Genomic DNA, 20,328 nt, shown 5'->3' on the forward strand with positions numbered 1-20,328 from the left:
TTTGAATTATTTCTTTTTTCTCCATTAGTCTAGTGTTTTATCTGTCTTCTTGGTTTTACATAGAATCAACTTCTGGTTTCGTTGAACTTTTTTTTTTTTTTTTGAGACAGTGTTTTGCTCTTCTGCCCAGGCTGGAGTGCAGTGGCACGATCTTGGCTCACTGCAACCTCCGCTTTGCATTTTCAAGCGATTCTCCTGCCTCAGCCTCCCAAGTAGCTGGAATTACAGGCATGTACCACCACGCCCAGCTAATTTTTGTATTTTTAGTAGAGACAGGGTTTCACCATGTTGACCAGGCTGGTCTCAAACTCCTGACCTCATGATCTGCCCGCCTTGGCCATCCAAAGTGCTGGGATTACAGGAGTGAGCCACAGTGCATGGCCCATTGAAATTTTTATGGTTGTTTTGTCTCAACCTTCTTCATTTCAGCTCTGATTTTGGTTATTTCTTGACTTTTGCGAGCTTTGAAGTTGGTTTGCTCTTACTTTTGAAATTAACATTAGATTTTTAAATTGAGATCTTTCCAACTTTTTGATGTGGATGTTCAGTTATATACATTTTTTCTTAACACATTATATAACATATATACATTTATATATAACATTATATAGCACATTATATACATTTTTTCCTTAACACATCTTAACACATAGCTCTAACTCTGAGATTCTGGTATGTTGTATTTTGGCTCTAATTAGTTTCAAAAATTTTATTTCTGCCTTAACTTCATTATTTACAAAATAGCCATTTGGAAGCTGATTATTCAATCTTTATGTAATTGCATCATTTTGTATGTTTTTTGTATTGAATTATTATTCTGTACATTTTCTTTTTTTTTTGAGACGGAGTCTTGCTCTGTCACCCAGGCTGGAGTGCAGCGGCATGATCTCGGCTCCCTGCAAGCTCCGCCTCCCGGGTTCACGCTCCTGCCTCAGCCTCCTGAGTAGCTGGGACTGCAGGCGCCCACCACCACGCCCGGCTAATTTTTTGTATTTTTAGTAGAGACGGGGTTTCACCGTGGTCTCGATCTCCTGACCTTGTGATCCGCCCGCCTCGGCCTCCCAAAGTGCTAGGATTACAGGCATGAGCCACTGTGCCCAGCCTGTACATTTTCTTTTTAAAATTAATGATAGAGAAACATAAGAAGAAATAAAAATCCTTTGCTCTTAATGTAAATGCTAACAATTATTCAACACTTAGTACCAACTCCCAGGGTGCTATGAAAATTAAATCACAAAATATGTTATTCCCAGCACAGTGTTCTGTGACATGCTCCTGAGCACATAGTACCTACTTAATAAACATTGTATTAGTACTTGCGTACAGGTTTCCCAAGTACAGATTTACTCAGACATTACTGTCTTCTGTTGTCCCTGTAAACTTTAAAAAGCCAACAAAAATATAGTATTTCAGGGTGGAAATTGGTTGTCTTTATTTGTACCAGAAGTATTTGTATTGGGACAAACGTGGTGTGTGTAAGGGACTCTTTACTGTGCCTGCTTTCTCTTGCTAATGCTAATAATGTGTCTGGGAAAGCGCAATCAGCATTTACTGGGGATTTGTTGGAAAAGCCCATTCCTGGACCCTTTTGGATCCTGCAGAATCACATTGCATAAACAGGGCCGAGATTACCAACTGATTTATAAACTTGAGGGGTTCAAGATACATTCAGGAGAGTTTAGTTCAACCTTTGCATCAAAGAAAGGCTGCACCGCAAAGAAAACTGCACTGCAGTTTGGTAGGAAGAGGTCAGTGCAGTTCATGCTCCCGTTACTGTAAAGAAAATTGCTGGTGACTGATAGGGGAGGGCAGGGAAAAAGAAACTTATATTTTAATAGTTATGGAGAAGCTCGTTGTTCTCTCATTGCTGTTAAATCTTTTCAGTTATAAACAACAAAAGTGGGTGAAAGTTTTCTGCAAGCCTCTGTCTTTCTGCCCGTGGGTGTGTGTGGTGGTAGCAGGTGAGTAGGTTGTCCTTTAAAGGCATATTCTCAAGATGCAGGTTTGATATGTCCAGAGCATCGTATCTGAAAATACATTTCAGAGAAAGAAGAGGAAGAGAAAAAAAATCAGTTTTTCTCGAGTGAGCATGTCTCAGATGAAGCGTCGTGTCCACTCTGCCTTTTGGAATGCCTTGTGTTCAGAACTTGCAAATTTTTACTTCTCTACTTGTGCTGTTGATCCCTATTGAGTTTGTTTCAACTATATTTTGTTATTTTTATGATAGTCAAGGGGTTCTGAAAAAAATATTTTTTTTCTGTTTACCATAGCGTTCTATACATTCTCTTCATCTTGGGTTCTTGTATGCCATGCAGAATTCTCACCACAAATATATGACCTGCAATACTTAAAATGTTCCCATTGTAGCTGTTGAACATGAGAAGGTGTAAATACTCAATATTTCTCTTGGGGAAACACAGTTATCTTTGGATATTAGTGAAAAATGAAACATGTCATGTTGAGGTTTAGAAAATGCTCATTTAAACAGGATAGCATTTATTACCCAGAAAGTTCTGAAAAAACTATTAGGAGATACTTGCTCTCCAGGGTGCTAAGGAAAGACTACTTGAAATTACTACTAAAAATTACAGAACAGGGAAGTTATCTGCACCTTCAACTTTGCATAAAACTGATGTTTCTTTATAATTAAATTTAAGCCAGGCGCGGTGGCTCAGGCTTGCAATCCCAGCACTTTGGGAGGCCGAGGCAGGCACTTCACGTGAGGTCAGGAGTTCGAGGCCAGCCTGGCCAACATGGTGAAACCCTGTCTCTACTAAAAAAAAAAATACAAAAATTAGCCAGGCGTGGTGGCATGCACCTGTATTTTCAGCTACTTGGGAGGTTGAGGCAGGAGAATTTCTTGAATTCAGGAGGCAGAGGTTGCAGTGAGCTGAGATTGCACCCCTGCACTCTAGCCTGTGCAACAGAGCAAGACTCTGTCTTAATAAATACATAAATAAATAAAATTTATATATAATTGAATTTAGATTACAATTTACTTTTCTGAGAGGAGAGAAATACCACAGCAGTGATGTTGTGTCCTGTGTGCATCAGCACGTAATAAAAATGTGTCCCGGTACAGTTGATAACAGTTTTATTCACTTGGTTCAAGATCTCTATGATATTTTTTCCACTATAGAGTTAGTTATTATTCTCTTAATTATTAAGTACACTTAGGAGATTTACTAGCTGAAGTGCATAAACCATCACATTTAATCTGGAAGCTGTCCTTTCTTTTTAGATGTCTTTTTATATATTTGTCTTTTAAAAATGAAGGCTCTTATCTTTATTTACAGGTGAGAGAAACTGGGAGAAACCGAGACTCTGCCACTTAGTGGATGTTTGACAAACTATTCTTACTAGGCTAGAAACATTGGTGAGCTTGCTAAAAATTCAGAAATTCAGACTTTATCTCAAATAGTCTGAAACAAAATCTCACAACACGATCTTTAGTTTATTGCACATATTAAGAATTGAGAGGTACCTTCCAACTCATCATGACTGCTCTGAGAAATATACACAACTTATTCTGTATTATGTAAATATAACACTCAAAAATAAACATGTTCGAGGGGGTGAGGTGGCTCACGCATGCCATCCCAGCACTTTGGGAGGCCAAAGTGGGTGAATCACCTGAGGTCAGGAGTTCAAGGCCTGCCTGGCCAACGTGGAGAAATCCTATCTCTATTAAAAATACAAAAATTAGACAGGCATGGTGGCTTACGCATGTAGACTCTGCTACATGGGAGGCTGAGGCAGGAGAATTGCTGGAACTCGGGAGGCGGAGGTTGCAGTGAGCCAACATCATACCACTGCACTCCAGCTTGGGCAACAGAGGGAGACTCAGTTTGAAATAAAAGAAAAAACAAAAAAAAAAGAAGAAGAAAAGAAAAAAAAAAGAGAGACATGTCCATATTGATGCCCTTAGTTTTATAATTTATTGTCCGGAAAAGTATCAAATCCACCATGGTATTGTGGATCTTATGCTATCCTCTTTTCTCAGAGTTAGATAATACTTCAGTGTTAAAAATTATCTTATTGAATAATTTTAGTCACTAAGTGAGAACCACTTCTTTTTACTCTCTTTTTAAACTTGAATCAAATAAAAATCTCTGCCTATGGCTACCGGGTGTTTGTGTGTTCATGTTTTTTTGTTTTGTTTTGTTTTTTTGTTTGTTTTTTTTTTGTTTGTTTCAGGGACTGTTGAGATTCAGAGATGTGGCTATAGAGTTCTCTCTGGCGGAATGGCAATGCCTGGATCGTGCTCAGCAGAATTTGTATAGAGATGTGATGTTAGAGAACTACAAAAACCTGGTCTCCCTGGGTGAGGGTAACTTCAATACACCATTCCTAATATATTGCCTTTCTCTCTTTTCTAAGATGATTTTGGTAATTTCTGCTTTGCATGAATGAATTTTAGCTCTCCGATTTTAAGAAAATCTTGTGGATTCATTGGTGTAGAACAAATTCTTCAGGATGTTTTATCTTGACCTAAACTTTTCCCTTCCCTGAGCTTATGTATCTTTTGCTCTAGGTTAGTGGCAATTCCAAAAGTCTCATGGCATAAAATAGCATTGCCCATGCCTTAGAATTCAGTTGCCACCATCAATTTTTGATTCAGTATTACTGAGTAGTGAAATTAAGGACCTATAAATTTAAAATAATTTCTAAATATTTAGAAAATTCTGTTATGAATCAATGTTAATTTTCTAGAACTTTCTATTATATCCTCTTTACTAAGCATAAGACTAATTTGGTAATTAAAGAATTCAGCCAGATTTATGTTACTTTTTTTCTGAATAAAACAGGTATTGCTGTCTCTAAGCCAGACTTGATCACCCATCTAGAGCAAAATAAAGAGCCCCGGAATATAAAGAAAAATGAGATGTTAGCCAAACACCCAGGTAGGTGATAGCAAATTAAGTAGATGAGACAGATGAGAGGTACACAAGTTAAGAAGGCATCCATTCCTTAAAATGTAGTCTGGGGAGCTGTGCTTCTATGGAAAGAGTTTCTGGGAAGCCTGAGTCATTTTTTTCTATTGCTCTCACACAGGGACACCTGTTGCAGGATTTAGGAGGATGAAAGACACCTCGGGTTTAAAACAGGAGAATCTTTTATTGAGTGCAGACCGAGCAGACTCACATCCAAAGACTGGGCCCCGAACAAAGACAGCACTTGACTTTTATACACACTTCACAAGGAGGGTGGGCTAGCTTGAAGCAAGCTTACAGTGGTGTGAAAGCAGGGATACAGAGGCAGGACAAAGACAGTTAATCAAATTGTAACAGCTTCATAACTCAGGATTGCGCATAACTGTTGCCAGGCAACCCAGATGTCCGTTGTCTAGGTTTGCCTAGGCACAGGCTTATCCCATAACCTTCACTATGGTGCCTAGACAGCTGTGGTTCAGGCCTGCTCAGGCTTCTCATGACCTTCACTGTACTTCTTACGTAAAACAGAATACTTGAAGTTACTAGTTACAGAGACTAAGAATCTATAAACAGGGCCGGGCGCGGTGGCTCAAGCTTGTAATCCCAGCACTTTGGGAGGCCGAGATGGGCGGATCACCAGGTCAGGAAATCAAGACCATCCTGGCTAACACGGTGAAACCCCGACTCTACTAAAAAATACAAAAAAAAAAACTAGCCGGGCGAGGTGGCGGGTGCCTGTAGTCCCAGCTACTCGGGAGGCTGAGGCAGGAGAATGGCGTAAACTCGGGCGGCGGAGCTTGCAGTGAGCTGAGATCCAGCCACTGCATTCCAGCTTGGGCGACAGAGCGAGACTCCGTCTCAAAAAAAAAAAAAAAAAAAAAAAAAAGAATCTATAAACTTATACTATAAAACAAAGGAAAATTTGATTTTCTTCTCCCAATGTTGATGGAGTACTGGGCGAGTCTCCAGAGCACATTAGATAATATTATCAAGACTTTTCCTGGGTCTGGGCTGTGCCTATTGCTGCCTCTGGGACAAGTCAGCCTAATATAGGAAAGCTTATTTCTCTTTCTTTTTAATTTTCTTTTTCTTTAATTTCCCGCCTCACACCTTCTGCCCCATGCTGTTAAATTCTCTAAGGATTCTACTTTCGCTTCAGTAATCTTTCTTCAAGTTTACAGTATGAGCCAAAGTTTTCTTTATGGCTTATCAGGGACTGCACAAACTGACTGCTTTGCCATTACTTTTGGGGACACACTAATATCTGCATATTTTTGAGAAACTCTATGTTAAACCACTTTTAAAATTCTTTTTTTGCATCATGTCTAAAATGTGTGAGAACAGTAGTTTCTGTTTCATTGGTGGTTGTCCATTTTTCTGCACATGCCATTCTGTTTTTATTACCATAGCCTTGAGATATAACTTAAAGTTTTTTTTTACAATTTTTAAATTTTTATATCTGTATGTATTTATTTATTTAGAGGCTGGGTTATGATACTTGCTATGTGGGCATATGCAAGCGGGGTACCTCTTATGTCTTCATTTTACTGTGCTGCATATTTTAGATATAGATTTATACATGGTATTGCTGGATTATGTGATAATTTCATTTTTATTTATTTGAAAAACATGATTTTTTTATGATGGGTGCACCTTTTTTTCTCATCAACTTACATAGGTTTCAATTTCTTTACATCATGAACATAGTTGGTGTTTTAAAAAATTTATAGTGGTCATCCTAATTGACATAAGGTAGTTTTGTTTTGTATTGTGATTTTGTTTTGCATTTTTCTATAAATTATCAATTTTGTGCAACTTTTCAAATGCTTCTTTTCATTTGTATATCCTTTTTATTAAAGTTTAGCTTAATCATTTGTCCATTTCTTTTTTTTTTTTTTTTTTTTTTTTTTGAGATTGAGTTTCACTCTTGTTGCCCAGGCTGGAGTGCAATGGCATGATTTTGGCTCATGGCAACCTCTGCCTCCTGGATTAAAATGATTCTCCTGCCTTGGCCTCCTGAGTAGCTGGGATCAGGGATGTGCCACCATGTACAGCTAATTTTGTATTTTTAGTAAAGATGGGTTTCACATGTTGGTCAGGCTAGTCTCAAATTCCTGACCTCAGGTGCTCTGCCCACTTCAGCCTCCCAAAGTTCTGGGATTACATGCATGAGCCACGTCACCCATTTCTAAATCAAGTAATTAATTTTTCTTGTCTAGCTCTAGGAGTTGTTTATATATTCTCAATATTAAATCTTATCACATGTGATTTTCAAATATTGTCACCCATTTCTTGGGTGATACTATTACTCTATTAAATGTTTTATTTGATTGCAGAAATTTTGAAGTTTAGCCCAGTTAAATTTTTCTGTTCTTCTCTTTGTTGCTCAAGCATTTAATGGCATATCTAAGAAAATGGTGCCAAGACCAATGTCATGTCTTTCCATTGTATTTTTTTTTTAGTTAAAGTATTTTGTTTAAAATATTTTTTGTATATGATGCAATTAAAGCATCCAACTTCATTGTTTCAATGTAGATATCCGGTTTTCAACATTATCTGTTGAAGGGATTATATTTTCTCCATTGTCTGCTCATGACAACCTTGAGGCAGATTATTTGGTCATACACAGAAGAGTTCAATTGCTGGGCTCCCTATTTTGTTCTATCATGTCTTTATCTGTCTTTGAGTACCACATAGTTATTGTTATTGCAGCTTTTTATTATGATTTGAAATTATGAAGTATAATGCCTCTGTGTTTTTCATGTGTGTTTCTCTAGATATAGTTCATAATAAAATTTAAAAATTTTAAACAATATTCCAGGAATAAATATATTTTTGGAATTTTGATACAGATTATATTAAATTAGTTCACCACTTCGGGTCATATTGACATCTTAACAAATTAAGTTGTCACTTAAATATGTTGACCCTTGAGCAAAAATATTAAATTAAATTATTTGACCCTGTGCAAGAATACAGTGAAGAGTGTGTTTATTTCCATACATTTTTGATTTGCCAGTATTACTTTTTTCTTTTTAGTTTTTTTCAGTTTTGGCTAGAAAACATACACTGTATGATTTTGCTCTTCTTAAAGATTTTTGACACAGGGTTTCTCACTCTGTTGCCCAGACTGTGGTGCAGTAGCACAATCTTGGCTCATCGTAGCCTGAACCACCTGGACTCAAGTAATCCTTTTACCTTGGCCTCCTGAGTGGCTGGCACTACAGACATACCCCACCATGCCCAGCTAATTTTTAATTATTTGTAGAAACAGGGTCTCACTGTGTTCCCAGGGCTGGTATCAAACTTCTTGCCCCAAGTGATCCTTCCACCTTGGCCTCCCAACGTGCTGGGATTACACCTGGAGCCACTGCCCCCGGCTGATCTTTTGAAATTTACTAGGTCTTATGTGTTCTGACAGAATACACCAGGTGCAAATAAGAATATTGTGTATCCAATTGTTTTTCATTGGAGAGTTCTGTGTACATGTCTGTTTAGCCTATTTGGTTTGTGATATGGTGTAGATGCCCTCCAAATCTCATGTAGAAATATAATCTCCATTGTTGGATGTGGGGCCTAATGAGAGCTGTTTGCATCATGGAGACAAATCCCTCATGAATGACTTGGTACAATCCCCTTGGTAGTCATAGAGTTCTCACTCTATTAATCCACATGAGAGCTGGTTGTTTAAAGGAACCTGGCTCCTCCACCTCACACGTGCATCATCTTTCACCATGTGACATGTTTGGTTCTTTTTTGCCTTCCGCTATAATTTTAAGCTTCCTCATATCCTCACCAGAAGCAGATGCTGGTATATACTTCTTGTACAGTCTACTGAATTGTGAACCAAAGAAATCTTTTTCTGTATCAGTTATCCAGTCTGAGGTTATTTTATATAGCAATGCAAAATGAATTCATACACAATATAATGTTCTTCAGGTTTTCTGTTTTTTTAATTGATTATTTTAATTTTTCTTTATTGAAATTGAGGTCTTAATGTTTATAATTTTTGTTGCTATTTTATTTCTTGCTTCATTTCTGTCAATATTTGCTTTACATATTTTGAAGCCCTGATGTTATATATGCACATATATATAGATAGACATAATAGTTATAGATTCCTAGCCAATTGACTCATTTTACCATTATATAATATCAATCTGTCTCATGCTAGTAATTGACTCATTTTCTTTTGTGTGTCTATAAATATTTTTTCTTTGTGCTACATTGGAGATTTTATAAAACCTCTTAATGTTATAACAGTGTATTTTAATCTGGTAAAAAAAAAAAAATGACTTCAGTTGCATAGAACAATTTGTCCTCATTATATCTACCCTATACTTCTTACTGATGTTGCAAATTATATCTTTGTATATTTTATGATTGTTTTTATGCTTATATATTTCAAATTTTAAATACTAACAGTGTTTTCTGCACGATCACAATAATGACACAGATTTTTACTTTTTTGTATATGCATATGTTTTTCAGAAAGTTACGTATTTTCATATGATTATATATTTTTTTCATCATATTATTTTAAGTGGAAAGACCTCTTTTCAGCATTTTATTTAGGGCACATGTAGTGTTTATATGCTTCTCCAGAATTTGTTTATTCTGGAATATCTTCATTGTTTATTTTGTAGTACATTTACATTTTTGCTGGTTATATTATTCTCACCATGAAGATTTTTTTCAGCACTTTGACCATTTTACACAGTTCTTTTCTGACCCGCAAGGTTTCTGTTGACAAATTCATTGGTTGTCTCGGAGGACTATGCTTATAAATAATACCTCACTTTTATCTTGCAGCTCCCAAGATTATCTTATGGTTTGTGACTTTTCAAACTTTGCTTAAATATGTGTTATGGATCTTTTTGTGTATATCCTAGTTTGTTTAGCTTCTTCATTTTTCTATATTACTTTTTTTCCTACTTTTAAATTTTTTCAGTTATTCTTTTTTACCTCCACAATTGTTTATTTTTATTATTCCAAGCTTTTTGTTGATATTCTTATTTTTCTGATTTTATTTTGGTGTCTGGTTTTCCATTTTTCTCATTGAGCATAATATGGATTATCTTAAATTTTAAAAATTAATACATATATCTTTATTTTTATAGTTGCTTTTTCACAATTTTTGAGTTTTTTGATTAGACCATGTTGCCCAAATATTTTGTATACATTGTAATCTTTGGTTGAGATTTAGACACTAACATAAAACTACCTTTCACCGTCTTTATAATACGGCTCTTTCCTGGCATAGCCTGAAACCAATTGTCTTGGGCAAAGATTCTGGGAGTCTCACGACCATGTTCTTAGGATGTGTCTTGTCTGCAATTTTGTACTTATTTTTCAGTTGAAAGACTTCTTCATATTTCCTCTTACTGGTCAGTAACTACTTTCTACACCTATTGTCTGTCCATGGTACTGCAGTCTTTCTGCTGTTGTAACATTCACTTTTTATCTCAAAAGAATTAAATCTGTCATTAAAGACACCATGTTCTTCTGTTGGGGATGAGGAAGGGCTGTGTTCAGTAAAGGTAGCAGACTTTTCTATCTATAAAGCTCTTGACATTGTGCTCACATGGTGCACACACTTTCTAAATTTCTAACAAAGGCATTTTGATTACTATGATTCTGTTGCATTTATACATCTATGAAGGAATTATGGCCTGTGATGTTTTGATATGCCATTTTGCTAATGTACCATATATAATTTTATATATTCAATTTGTAAAGTATATTTATCTGAGTCCAGTAAGTAGAGTACTTTGTGATTTTTATGTCTTTCAGTTATGTGTTCTCATTGCGCCCAAGACCTTCAGCCACAGCAGGGCATAAAAGATTCACTCCAAAAAGCAATACCAAGAACATATGAAAAATGTGGAAATGAGAATTTACAATTTAAAAAATGCTGTAAAAGTGTGGGTGAGTGTGAGGTGCACAAAGGAGGTTATAATGATGTTAACCAATGTTTGTCAACTACCCAAAACAAAATATTTCAGACTCATAAATATGTCAAAGTCTTTGGTAAATTTTCAAATTCCAGTAAGCATAAGACAAGACATACTGGAAAGAATCATTTCAAATGTAAAAAATGTGGCAAATCATTTTGCATGCTTTCACACCTAAATCAACATCAGGTAATTCATACTAAGGAGAAGTCTTACAAATGTGAAGAATGTGGCAAATCCTTTAACTGCTCCTCATACTGTACTAAACATAAAAGAATTCATATTGGAGAGAAACCCTACAGATGTGAGGAATGTGGCAAAGCCTTTCGCTGGTCCTCAAGCCTTAGTAGACATAAGAGAATTCATACTGGAGAGAAACCCTTCACATGTGAAGGATGTGGCCAAGCCTTTAGCCGGTCCTCAGCCCTTAAGAAACATACCCAATTTCATACTGGAGGGAAACCCTACACATGTGAAGAATGTGGCAAAGCCTTTAGGCGCTCCTCAGCACTTACTAACCACAAGAGAATTCATACTGGAGAGAGACCCTACAAATGTGAAGAATGTGGCAAAGCCTTTACCTTTTCCTCAGCCCTCACTGACCACAAGAGAATTCATACTAGAGAGAGACCCTACATATGTGAAGAATGCGGCAAAGCCTTTAACTGCTCCTCCAGCCTCATGCAACATAAGAGAATTCATACCGGAGAGAAACCCTACACATGTGAAGAATGTGGCAAAGCCTTTAGGTGCTCCTCAGCCCTTACTAACCAAAAGAGAATTCATACTGGAGAGAGACCCTACAAATGTGAAGAATGTGGCAAAGCCTTTAGCTTTTCCTCAGCCCTCACTGACCACAAGAGAATTCATACTGGAGAGAGACCCTACACATGTGAAGAATGTGGCAAAGCCTTTAACTGCTCCTCAACCCTTAAGAAGCATAAGAGAATTCACACTGGAGAGAAACCCTACAAATGTGAAGAATGTGGCAGAGCTTTTACATGGCATTCAAGTTTTGCTATACATAGGATATGTCACACTGGAGAGAAATCCCACAAATGTGAATAATGTGGCAAAGTCCACCCTCAGGCCTTATAATACATAAAATAATTTATACTGAAAAACACTACAAGTGTAGAGAATGTGGTCAGGCCTTTAACCAGTTCCAAACCTTAATTGAACATATGAGAATTCATATTGGATGAAAATCTTATAAATGTAAGTAACAAACCCTTTGACTAATGCTTAAACTTAATAAACCTAAGAGAATTTATTGAAAAAAGAATTTTTTTGAGATGGAGTCTCACTTTGTCACCCAGGCTGGAGTGCAGTGGCATGATCTCACCTCACTGCAAACTCTTCCTTCCGGGTTCAAGTGATTCTCCTGCCTCAGCCTCCTGAGTAGCTGGGATTACAGGCGCCCACCACCACACTGGCTGATTTTTTGTTTTTAGTAGAGACGGGGTTTTGCCATGTTGGCCAACCTGGTCTCAAACTCCTGACCTCAGGTGATCCATCTGCCTCAGCCTCCCAAAGCCTAAGAGAATTTATATTAGACCCTAGAAAGGTAAAAAATGTGACAAAACCTTTAAGCACACTCAGGCCTTACACAATATCTTATAATTCATTCTAGAGAGAAACCCTACAAAAGCAAAGAATGTGGTAAAGCTTTTAACTAGTGTTGAACCCTTATTATACATAAGATAATACTGAAGAGAAACCCTACAATAAGGAATATGGCAATGTCATTAAAAAGTCCTCAAACCTGAACAAATGTAAGGTAATTGATACTGGAGAGAACCACTGCAATTGTAGAAAAAAATGTGGCAAAGCCTTTAACTGGTTCTCCATCCTAATTAATTTAAAAATTTTATACTGGAGAGAAACTCCACATACATAAAAAATGTGACAGAGCATTTAACCACACCTCAAACTTTTCTAAAAAAGAGAAATCATGCTGGTGAGAAACTCCAGAAATGTGTTCAATGTGGCAAGGCCTTTAAATGGTAGTCATATGTTATGGTAAGTAAGATAATTTATACTGAAGACAACTCCTACAAATATGAAGAATGTGGCAAAACTTTTAACAAATTCTCATATGACACAGGAAAGCATTTCTACTAGAGAAAAATTGTACCAAGAATGTGAAAAGTCATTAATATCAGCTCACATCTTAGTATCAAAGTTTATACTTAATAAAAGCATTATAGGTCAGGTGTGTTGGCTCATGCTTGTAATTCCAGCACTTTGGGAGGCCAAGATTGGTGGATCATGAGGTCAGGAGTTCAAGACCAGCCTGACCAATATGGTGAAGCCCCATTTTTACTAAAAATACAAAAATTAGCCAGGCATGGTGGCATGCACCTGTAATCCCAGCTACTCGAGAGGCTGAGGCAGGAGAACTGCTTGAACCTGGGAGGCGGAGGTTGCAGTGAACCTAAATAGAGCTGCTACACTGCAGCCTGGGTGACAGAGCAAGACTCCATCTCAAAAAAACAAAGCATTAATAAATGTGATTACTGTAAAAAGACTTCAGAAAATGTAGGCCTTTAAAGTAAAAACTATTTATTCTGAAGACATACAAACATAAAGAGGATTGTTGTACCTTTACTTGCATTATAGATTTTATTGTACACATTTTATATTAAAGGAAAAATCTGAAGCAGTTAAACTGGTGAAGCAGACACCAGTTTATACTAAATTCTTTTTGCAGGTCTAGTAAATGGGGAAAATATGTTTAATCAAAAATTGTTTACATAAACATTTGAGGATTCACAGTAAAAAGAATAAAGGCACTGAAACTTCAGACATTACACTAAATCAGAGTGTTGAGTGTAAAAGAGATCCAAATATATTTTTTTTAAAGTAGATTTTTTTTGGAGATTTATAATTATCTTTGAGGTTATGCTTCTTTTTCTGTAAAACAAAATTAGATTTTCTGAAAAACAAATAATGTAACTCAAGTCTCAGATTATTTCGTGTTGATTCTTCCCATTGTTTAAGTATTTCATCAATTGTTGCATCAGAGATATGAGAGTGTTTTTTTCAATGTACATTTATGTAATAAAATGCAATAAATTTAAAAAATGTTTGAAGATTATGTATGATCTTAATTTTTAATTAAACAAAGTTGTTTTTAATGTGTTAAAACTATTGTGGTTTGAATGAAGTGGAAATTTACCATCAACATTAATGTGTCCCATTTTACTTAAGGTTCTAAGTGAACAATGGTGACAATATACTATTTGGTAATGTAGGGGAATGACATCTCTAGTAATCTCTCTTTTGCCAGTGTTTTTTGTTTGTTTGGTTTGAGACGGAATCTTGCTCTGTTGCCCAGGCTGGAGTGCAGTGGCATGATCTTCGCTCAGTGCAACCTCCACCTCCTGAGTCCAAGCGATTCTCCTGCCTGAGCCTGCTAAGTAGCTGGGACGACAGGCATGTGCCACCATACCTGGCTAATTTTTGTATTTTTAGTAGAGACAGGGTTTCACCATGTTGGCCAAGCTGGTCTTGAACTCCTGACCTCAGGTGATCCACCCGCCTCGGTGCCCTAAAGTGCTGGGATTATAGGCATGAGCCACCACACCTGGCCCTCCAGTGGTTTTAAACTGTAAATAAGTTGAATAATTTTGTTCTCATAGGTCAAGTTTGTATTCTTATTTACCTTATTTTGATTTTTAAAAATGTTTGTGGGTAGATTGTGTGGCATACACACTTATGGCATATATGAGGTATTTAAACATGGGCATACATTATTTAATTATCACAGCAGAGTAAATGAGGTATTCGTCACCTTGAGCATGTATTTATCCTTTGTATTACAAACAATCCCATTATATAGCTTTAGTTATTTCAATATGTGCAATTGAATTATTAACCACAGGGTCATTTTATGATCATAAAATTACATGAGTATAATTAATATCCATACATTTCTGAGTCTCGATTAAATAGTTTTAAAAGTTTGTTTTATATATTTTTTGTACATGTGGCCTCTCTGCTGACAAAAAAAAAAACAAACAGACTTTTAGTTTTGATTTCCATAGAGTTACATATGCAAATATATTACTCTAAAGATATATCAGCCAGGCACAGTGGCTCAGACCTGTAATCTCGAAACCCCATCTCTACTAAAAATACAAAAAATTAGCTGGGTGTGGTGGTGCGTGCCTATATTCCCAGCTACTAGGGAGGCTGAGGCAGGAGAATCGCTTGATCCTGGGATACAGAGGTTGCAGTGAGCCAAGATGCCACCACTGCACTCCAGCCTGGATGACAGAGCAAGACACTGTTTAAACATTTTTTTTAAAAGGTATACCTTACACATAAGAAAGTTATGTAGCAAGTGAGTGTGTTTGCGTGTGAGTTTGTATGCATTTCAGAATTGAACAATGTTGAAACAAAAAAGATTATTTTAATAAGGTGGATAATTAACGAGAAACAGGAAACCTCAGAGATTCTCAAAAAAAAAAGTTTATATTCTCTGCCTTGTATTGAATTCGTCAGTGTAAAATCTTATCCCACCCAAATCTTATCTCAAATTGTAATCCCCACGTGTCAAGGGAGGGACTTGATGGGAGGTGATTGGAACATGGGGGTAGTTTTCCTCCATGCTATTTTTGATAGTAATTGAGTTCTCAAAAGATCTGATGGTTTTATAAGTGGTGGTTTTTTCTGCTCTCCCTCTCTCCTGCTGCCTAGTCAAGAAGGTACTTGCTTATCCTTCACCTTCTACCATAATTGTAGGTTTCCTAGACCTCTCAAACCATGCAGAATTGTAAGTTAAACCTCCTTTCTGTATAAATTATCCATTCTCTGGTAGTATCTTCATAGTAGTGTGAAAACAGACTAATACAGAAAATTAATACTGGGAGTTTGGGGCACTGCTACAAAGATAATTGAAAATGTGGAAGTGACTTTGGATCTGGGTAATAGGCGGAGGTTGAAACAGTTTAGAGGGCTCAGAAAAAGATAGAAAAATGTGGGAAAGTTTGGAACTTCCTAGAGACTTGTTGAATGCTTTTGACCAAAATACTAACAGTGATATGAATGATAAAGTCCAGGCTGAGGTTGTCTCAGATGGAGATGAGAAACTTATGTTTAAAATGGAAGCAGAACATAAAAGTTTGGAAAATTTGCAACCTGACCATGAAGTAGAACATAAAACCCCATTTTTTGGAAAGAAATTCAAGCCGCTGCAGAAAATTGCAAAAGTAAAGAGAAGCTGAATGTTAATAACCAAGACCATGGGGAAAATGTCTTCAGGTCATGTCAAAGATCTGAGACAGGTCCTTCCATCACAGGCCAGGAGCCATAGGAGGAAACAATGGTTCCATGGTTGAGGCCCAGGGCCCCACTCCTCTATGAAGCCTTGGGACTTGGTGCCCTGCATCCCAACTGCTCCAGATCCAGCTGTGGCTAAAAAGAGCCAAGGTACAGCTTGGGTTATTTCTTCAGAAAGGGCAATCCTCAAGCCTTGGTGGCTTCCATGTGGTGTTGTGCATGCGAGTGCATATAAGACAAAAGTTGAGCTCTAGGAACCTCTGCCTAGATTTCAGAGGATGTATAAAAATGCCTGAATGTTCAGTCAGAAGTCTTCTACAAAAGTCTTCTTCGCCCTCATGGAGAACCTGTGATAGGGCAATGCAGAAGGGAAATGTGGGGTTGGAGCCCTCACACACAGAGTCCCCACTGAAGCTGCCTGCGGGAGCTGTGAGAAGGCCACTATAATCCAGACCCCAGAATGACAGATCCACCATGAGCTTGCACTGTGCATGTGGAAAAGCCACAGGCACTCAATTCCGGTCCATGAAGGAACTTCCCAAAATCATGAGGGCCCACCCCTTGCATCAGCATGGCCCACATGTGAGACATGGAGTCAATGAGATCATCTCAGAGCTTTAAGATTTAATGACTGCCCCATTGGAATTCAAACTTGCATGGGGCCTGTAGCTCCTTGGTTTTGGTCAATTTATCCCATTTGAAATGGGAGAATTTATCTAATGCCTGTACCCCCATTGTATCTTGGAAGTTACTAACTCGCTTTTGATTTACAGGCTCATAGGTAGCAGGGACTTGCCTTGTCTCAGATGAGACTTTGGACTTAGACTTTTGGGTTAATGCTACGATGAACTAAGACTTTGGGGGATGGTTGGGAAAGCATGTTTGGTTTTGAAATATAAAAAGGACATGAGATTTGCCAGGGGCAGGATGATACTCATGGTGTTCTCATGATAGTGAGTGAGTTCTCATGAGATCAGATGGTTTTGTAAGTGGTAATTTTTCCTGCTCTCCTTCACCTAACAAAGAAGATACCTGCTTCTCCTTCACCTTCTGCTATCATTGTAAGGTTCTTGAGGCCTCCCCAGCCATGCTGACCTGTGAGTCAAATTAACCTCTTTGCTTTATAATTTACCTAGTCTTTGGTGTGTCCTTACAGCAGTGTGAGAATGGACTAATAGACACAGTAACTTAATAACAAAGATATCATTATTATTCTCAATATATAAAGAAAGAAACAGAGCCAGCGAGAAATAAATTCCTCACAATAGCAGAGCCAGTATTAAAATACAAACAACTTTGACTCCAGAGATAATACTCTTGAATACAACAATAAAAACACTTCAGACAGAAAATAAGTTACCTTTAACATCCATTCTTAAAAATTTAACAAAAATGAAAATAGATACATTTGTATTGTTATATATGTATATGTGTGAATGTATATTATAAATAAATACTTCATGTAAGCCAGAAAAATATAATTATTTTAACGAATAAAATTGAAAAGCAGTTCAATTAATTATTGTTTGCAGATGATATCTTTGTTTACTTAGAAAGACAACAAAAGCAACTGAAAGGCGATTTTAGAAATCTATTCAGGTGGGTAGGCAAAATTCTCAGATGACCCTCAGGTTTCCACTTCCATGCACACCTGCTGTGTAATCCTTTTCTCTTGAGTGTAAGAAAATGTGTGACTGTGGCAGGACGTTATTCATGTAATTAGGTTAGTAATGTATTGGCTTCCTGTTTATCATAAGAGAGATTATCTTGATTAGACTAAACTTAGTCAGAGGTACTTTTAAGAGAAAGAGCACATCATAGAAAAACAGCCGTGCTTCCCTGAAATTAATCAAACTTCTTGGTAAGTGATGTCATAAACTGTTTATGGTGGCCACATGGAAAGGGATATATTTGTATATTGTCTCCATTTCTGCCTTCAACATGTTGCTTTCAATAGAGAGAATAGGAGGATCTCATGGCAGAGGAAAAAGAAGGGATCTCATTTATGCAAGAAATAATCACCCCTCATCTGGGACAGCTTAAGAAAAACAGACCAGAACATGACCACATCAATGGAAACAAAGGCAACTTGGTTGAAAGGGCTCACTGGCATTGTGAAGCAATGTCTACACAGCCGAAGTAAATGACCAGCCTCTGGGATACCAATCGTCTACCAACAAGGCTGTATTCCTTCTTGTTCTGATCAAATTAGCATTTCTGTACCATTATGGCAACTCAGTTTTACATAATTCATGACAAAAATACCAGCAGGGTGTGGTGGCTCATGCCCGTTATCCCAGCACTTTGGGAGGATGAGGCAGGCGGATCACCAGAGTTAGTGAGTTGGAGACCAGACTGATCAACATGGAGAAACCCCATTGCTACTAAAAATACAGAATTAGCCAAGAATGGCGGTGCATGCCTGTAATCCCTGCTACTCAAGAGACTGAGGCAGGAGAACTGCTTGAACCTGGGAGACAGAGGTTGTGGTGAGCCAAGATTGCGCCCATTTCACTCCAGCCTGGGCAACAAGGGTGAAACTCCATTCCCCGCCCCCCACCCCCCCCAAAAAAAGAAAAAAAAAATATGCAGACCCGTGAGTACTATCCTAGATTTGAATTTATCATGAAAAAGCATAGCCAATTATTTAATTTCAACATTGGAAAATGTTGAAAAATTAGTGAATTTATAAAGAATCTGATTTTCTAATTTTAGAGTATTCTACTATATTGTAATACAATATTGAACTTTGATCACCTTAACATGAATGTTTCTTGAATGCATAAATTATTGTGTAGTTTCTCTTTTACATTAATGCAATAAGACAAATAGAGCAAACAATTAGAGAAAACATTTGAAATAAAAGTCATCAGATCCACATTTTTAAATGGCTTGGCATAACTGCTATGTTCTTTGAAAGAAGCAAAGACAAGATTTTGGCTTAGACCAATTATTAAGTCCTTGAACTTTTGAAATCTAATATCCTGGCTAAAAAATTAGGAGGGAATATTTTTTAGGTGGCTGCCTAGAGTGTCCAAGGCAATATGAGAAGAATTTTGATAGTTAAGCAAGAAAATGCATACTACATACACACATTTCTCTTATTTGCTTTCACATTGAAAGATTAGAAATTGCAAATGTAGTCCCTCAATTTAGGGTAAATTAACAAAAGACTCACGTTTCAGCTTAGCATGTTATTGTATGAAACTTATAGGTAACAGATGTCATTATCTGCAAAAAAAAAAAAAAAATAGTATGGCTAGATTCAGTAACTATCTAGCCAAGCAAATGTTAGACCAATTAGATTAAGATCCTAACAGGTGCATGTAGAAAGCATTTATGTGCGATGATGTGACCCTCCCCCAAACACCTTTTTCTGCCTCCTTACAGAGATCCCAATTTTTTCTGAATGACTCAGTTTGAATACTGGGAACTGAGAGTGCTCAGTGTTCAGAGCTGATTACTGGGAACAGAGTTAACACATTTCTTCTATATTATGAAGACATTTTATGAATCTTACTCTGCCTCGGAAAGGCTTTTTTTTTTTTTTTTTTTTTTGAAGTTTCACTCTTGTTGCCCAGACTGCAGTGCAATGGCGGGATCTCAGCTCAACTCAAACTCCGTCTCCCAGGTTCAACCCAGTCTCCTGCCTCAGCCTCCTGAGTAGCTGGGATTACAGGCATGTGCCACCACACCTGACTAATTTTGTATTTTTAGTAGAGACGGCATTTCACCATGCTGGCAGCCAGGCTGGTCTCGAACTCCCAACCTCAGGTGATCTGCCCACCTCAGCCTCCCAAAAGGTTGGGATTACAGACGTGAGCCACCATGCCCTGCCTATTTTATTTTTTTAGACAGACTCACTCTGTCACACAGGCTGGAGTGCAGTGGTGTGATGTCGGCTCACTGCAACTTCTGCCTCCTGGGTTCAAGCGATTCTCCTGCCTCTGCCTCCCACGTAGCTGGGATTACTGGCATGTGCCACTACATCCAGCTAATTTTTGTACATTTATTTATTTATTTATTTAGATGGAGTCTTGCTCTGTCGCCCAGGCTGAAGTGCAGTGGCACGATCTCAGGTCACTGCCACCTCTGCCTCCCAGGTTCAAGCAATTCTCCTGACTCAGCCTCCTGAGTAGCTGGGATTACAGGTG

At 37.5% G+C, this 20,328-nt stretch overlaps 1 protein-coding gene across 1 annotated transcript in view; it reads left to right on the forward strand.

Annotated features, from left to right (window-relative positions):
• The window catches only part of LOC112620576 (zinc finger protein 716-like), a 32,924-nt gene extending 20,968 nt beyond the window's left edge, over positions 1-11,956 (forward strand). Inside the window, 3 exon segments of the mRNA XM_025379288.1 lie at positions 4,198-4,324; positions 4,809-4,904; positions 10,728-11,956. Coding sequence (XP_025235073.1) covers positions 4,198-4,324; positions 4,809-4,904; positions 10,728-11,956 — 1,452 coding nt within the window.
• The last annotated feature ends 8,372 nt before the right edge of the window (positions 11,957-20,328 follow it).

This window comes from Theropithecus gelada, chromosome 3 (assembly GCF_003255815.1).
Source record: "Theropithecus gelada isolate Dixy chromosome 3, Tgel_1.0, whole genome shotgun sequence".
NCBI classification, from domain to species: domain Eukaryota; kingdom Metazoa; phylum Chordata; class Mammalia; order Primates; family Cercopithecidae; genus Theropithecus; species Theropithecus gelada.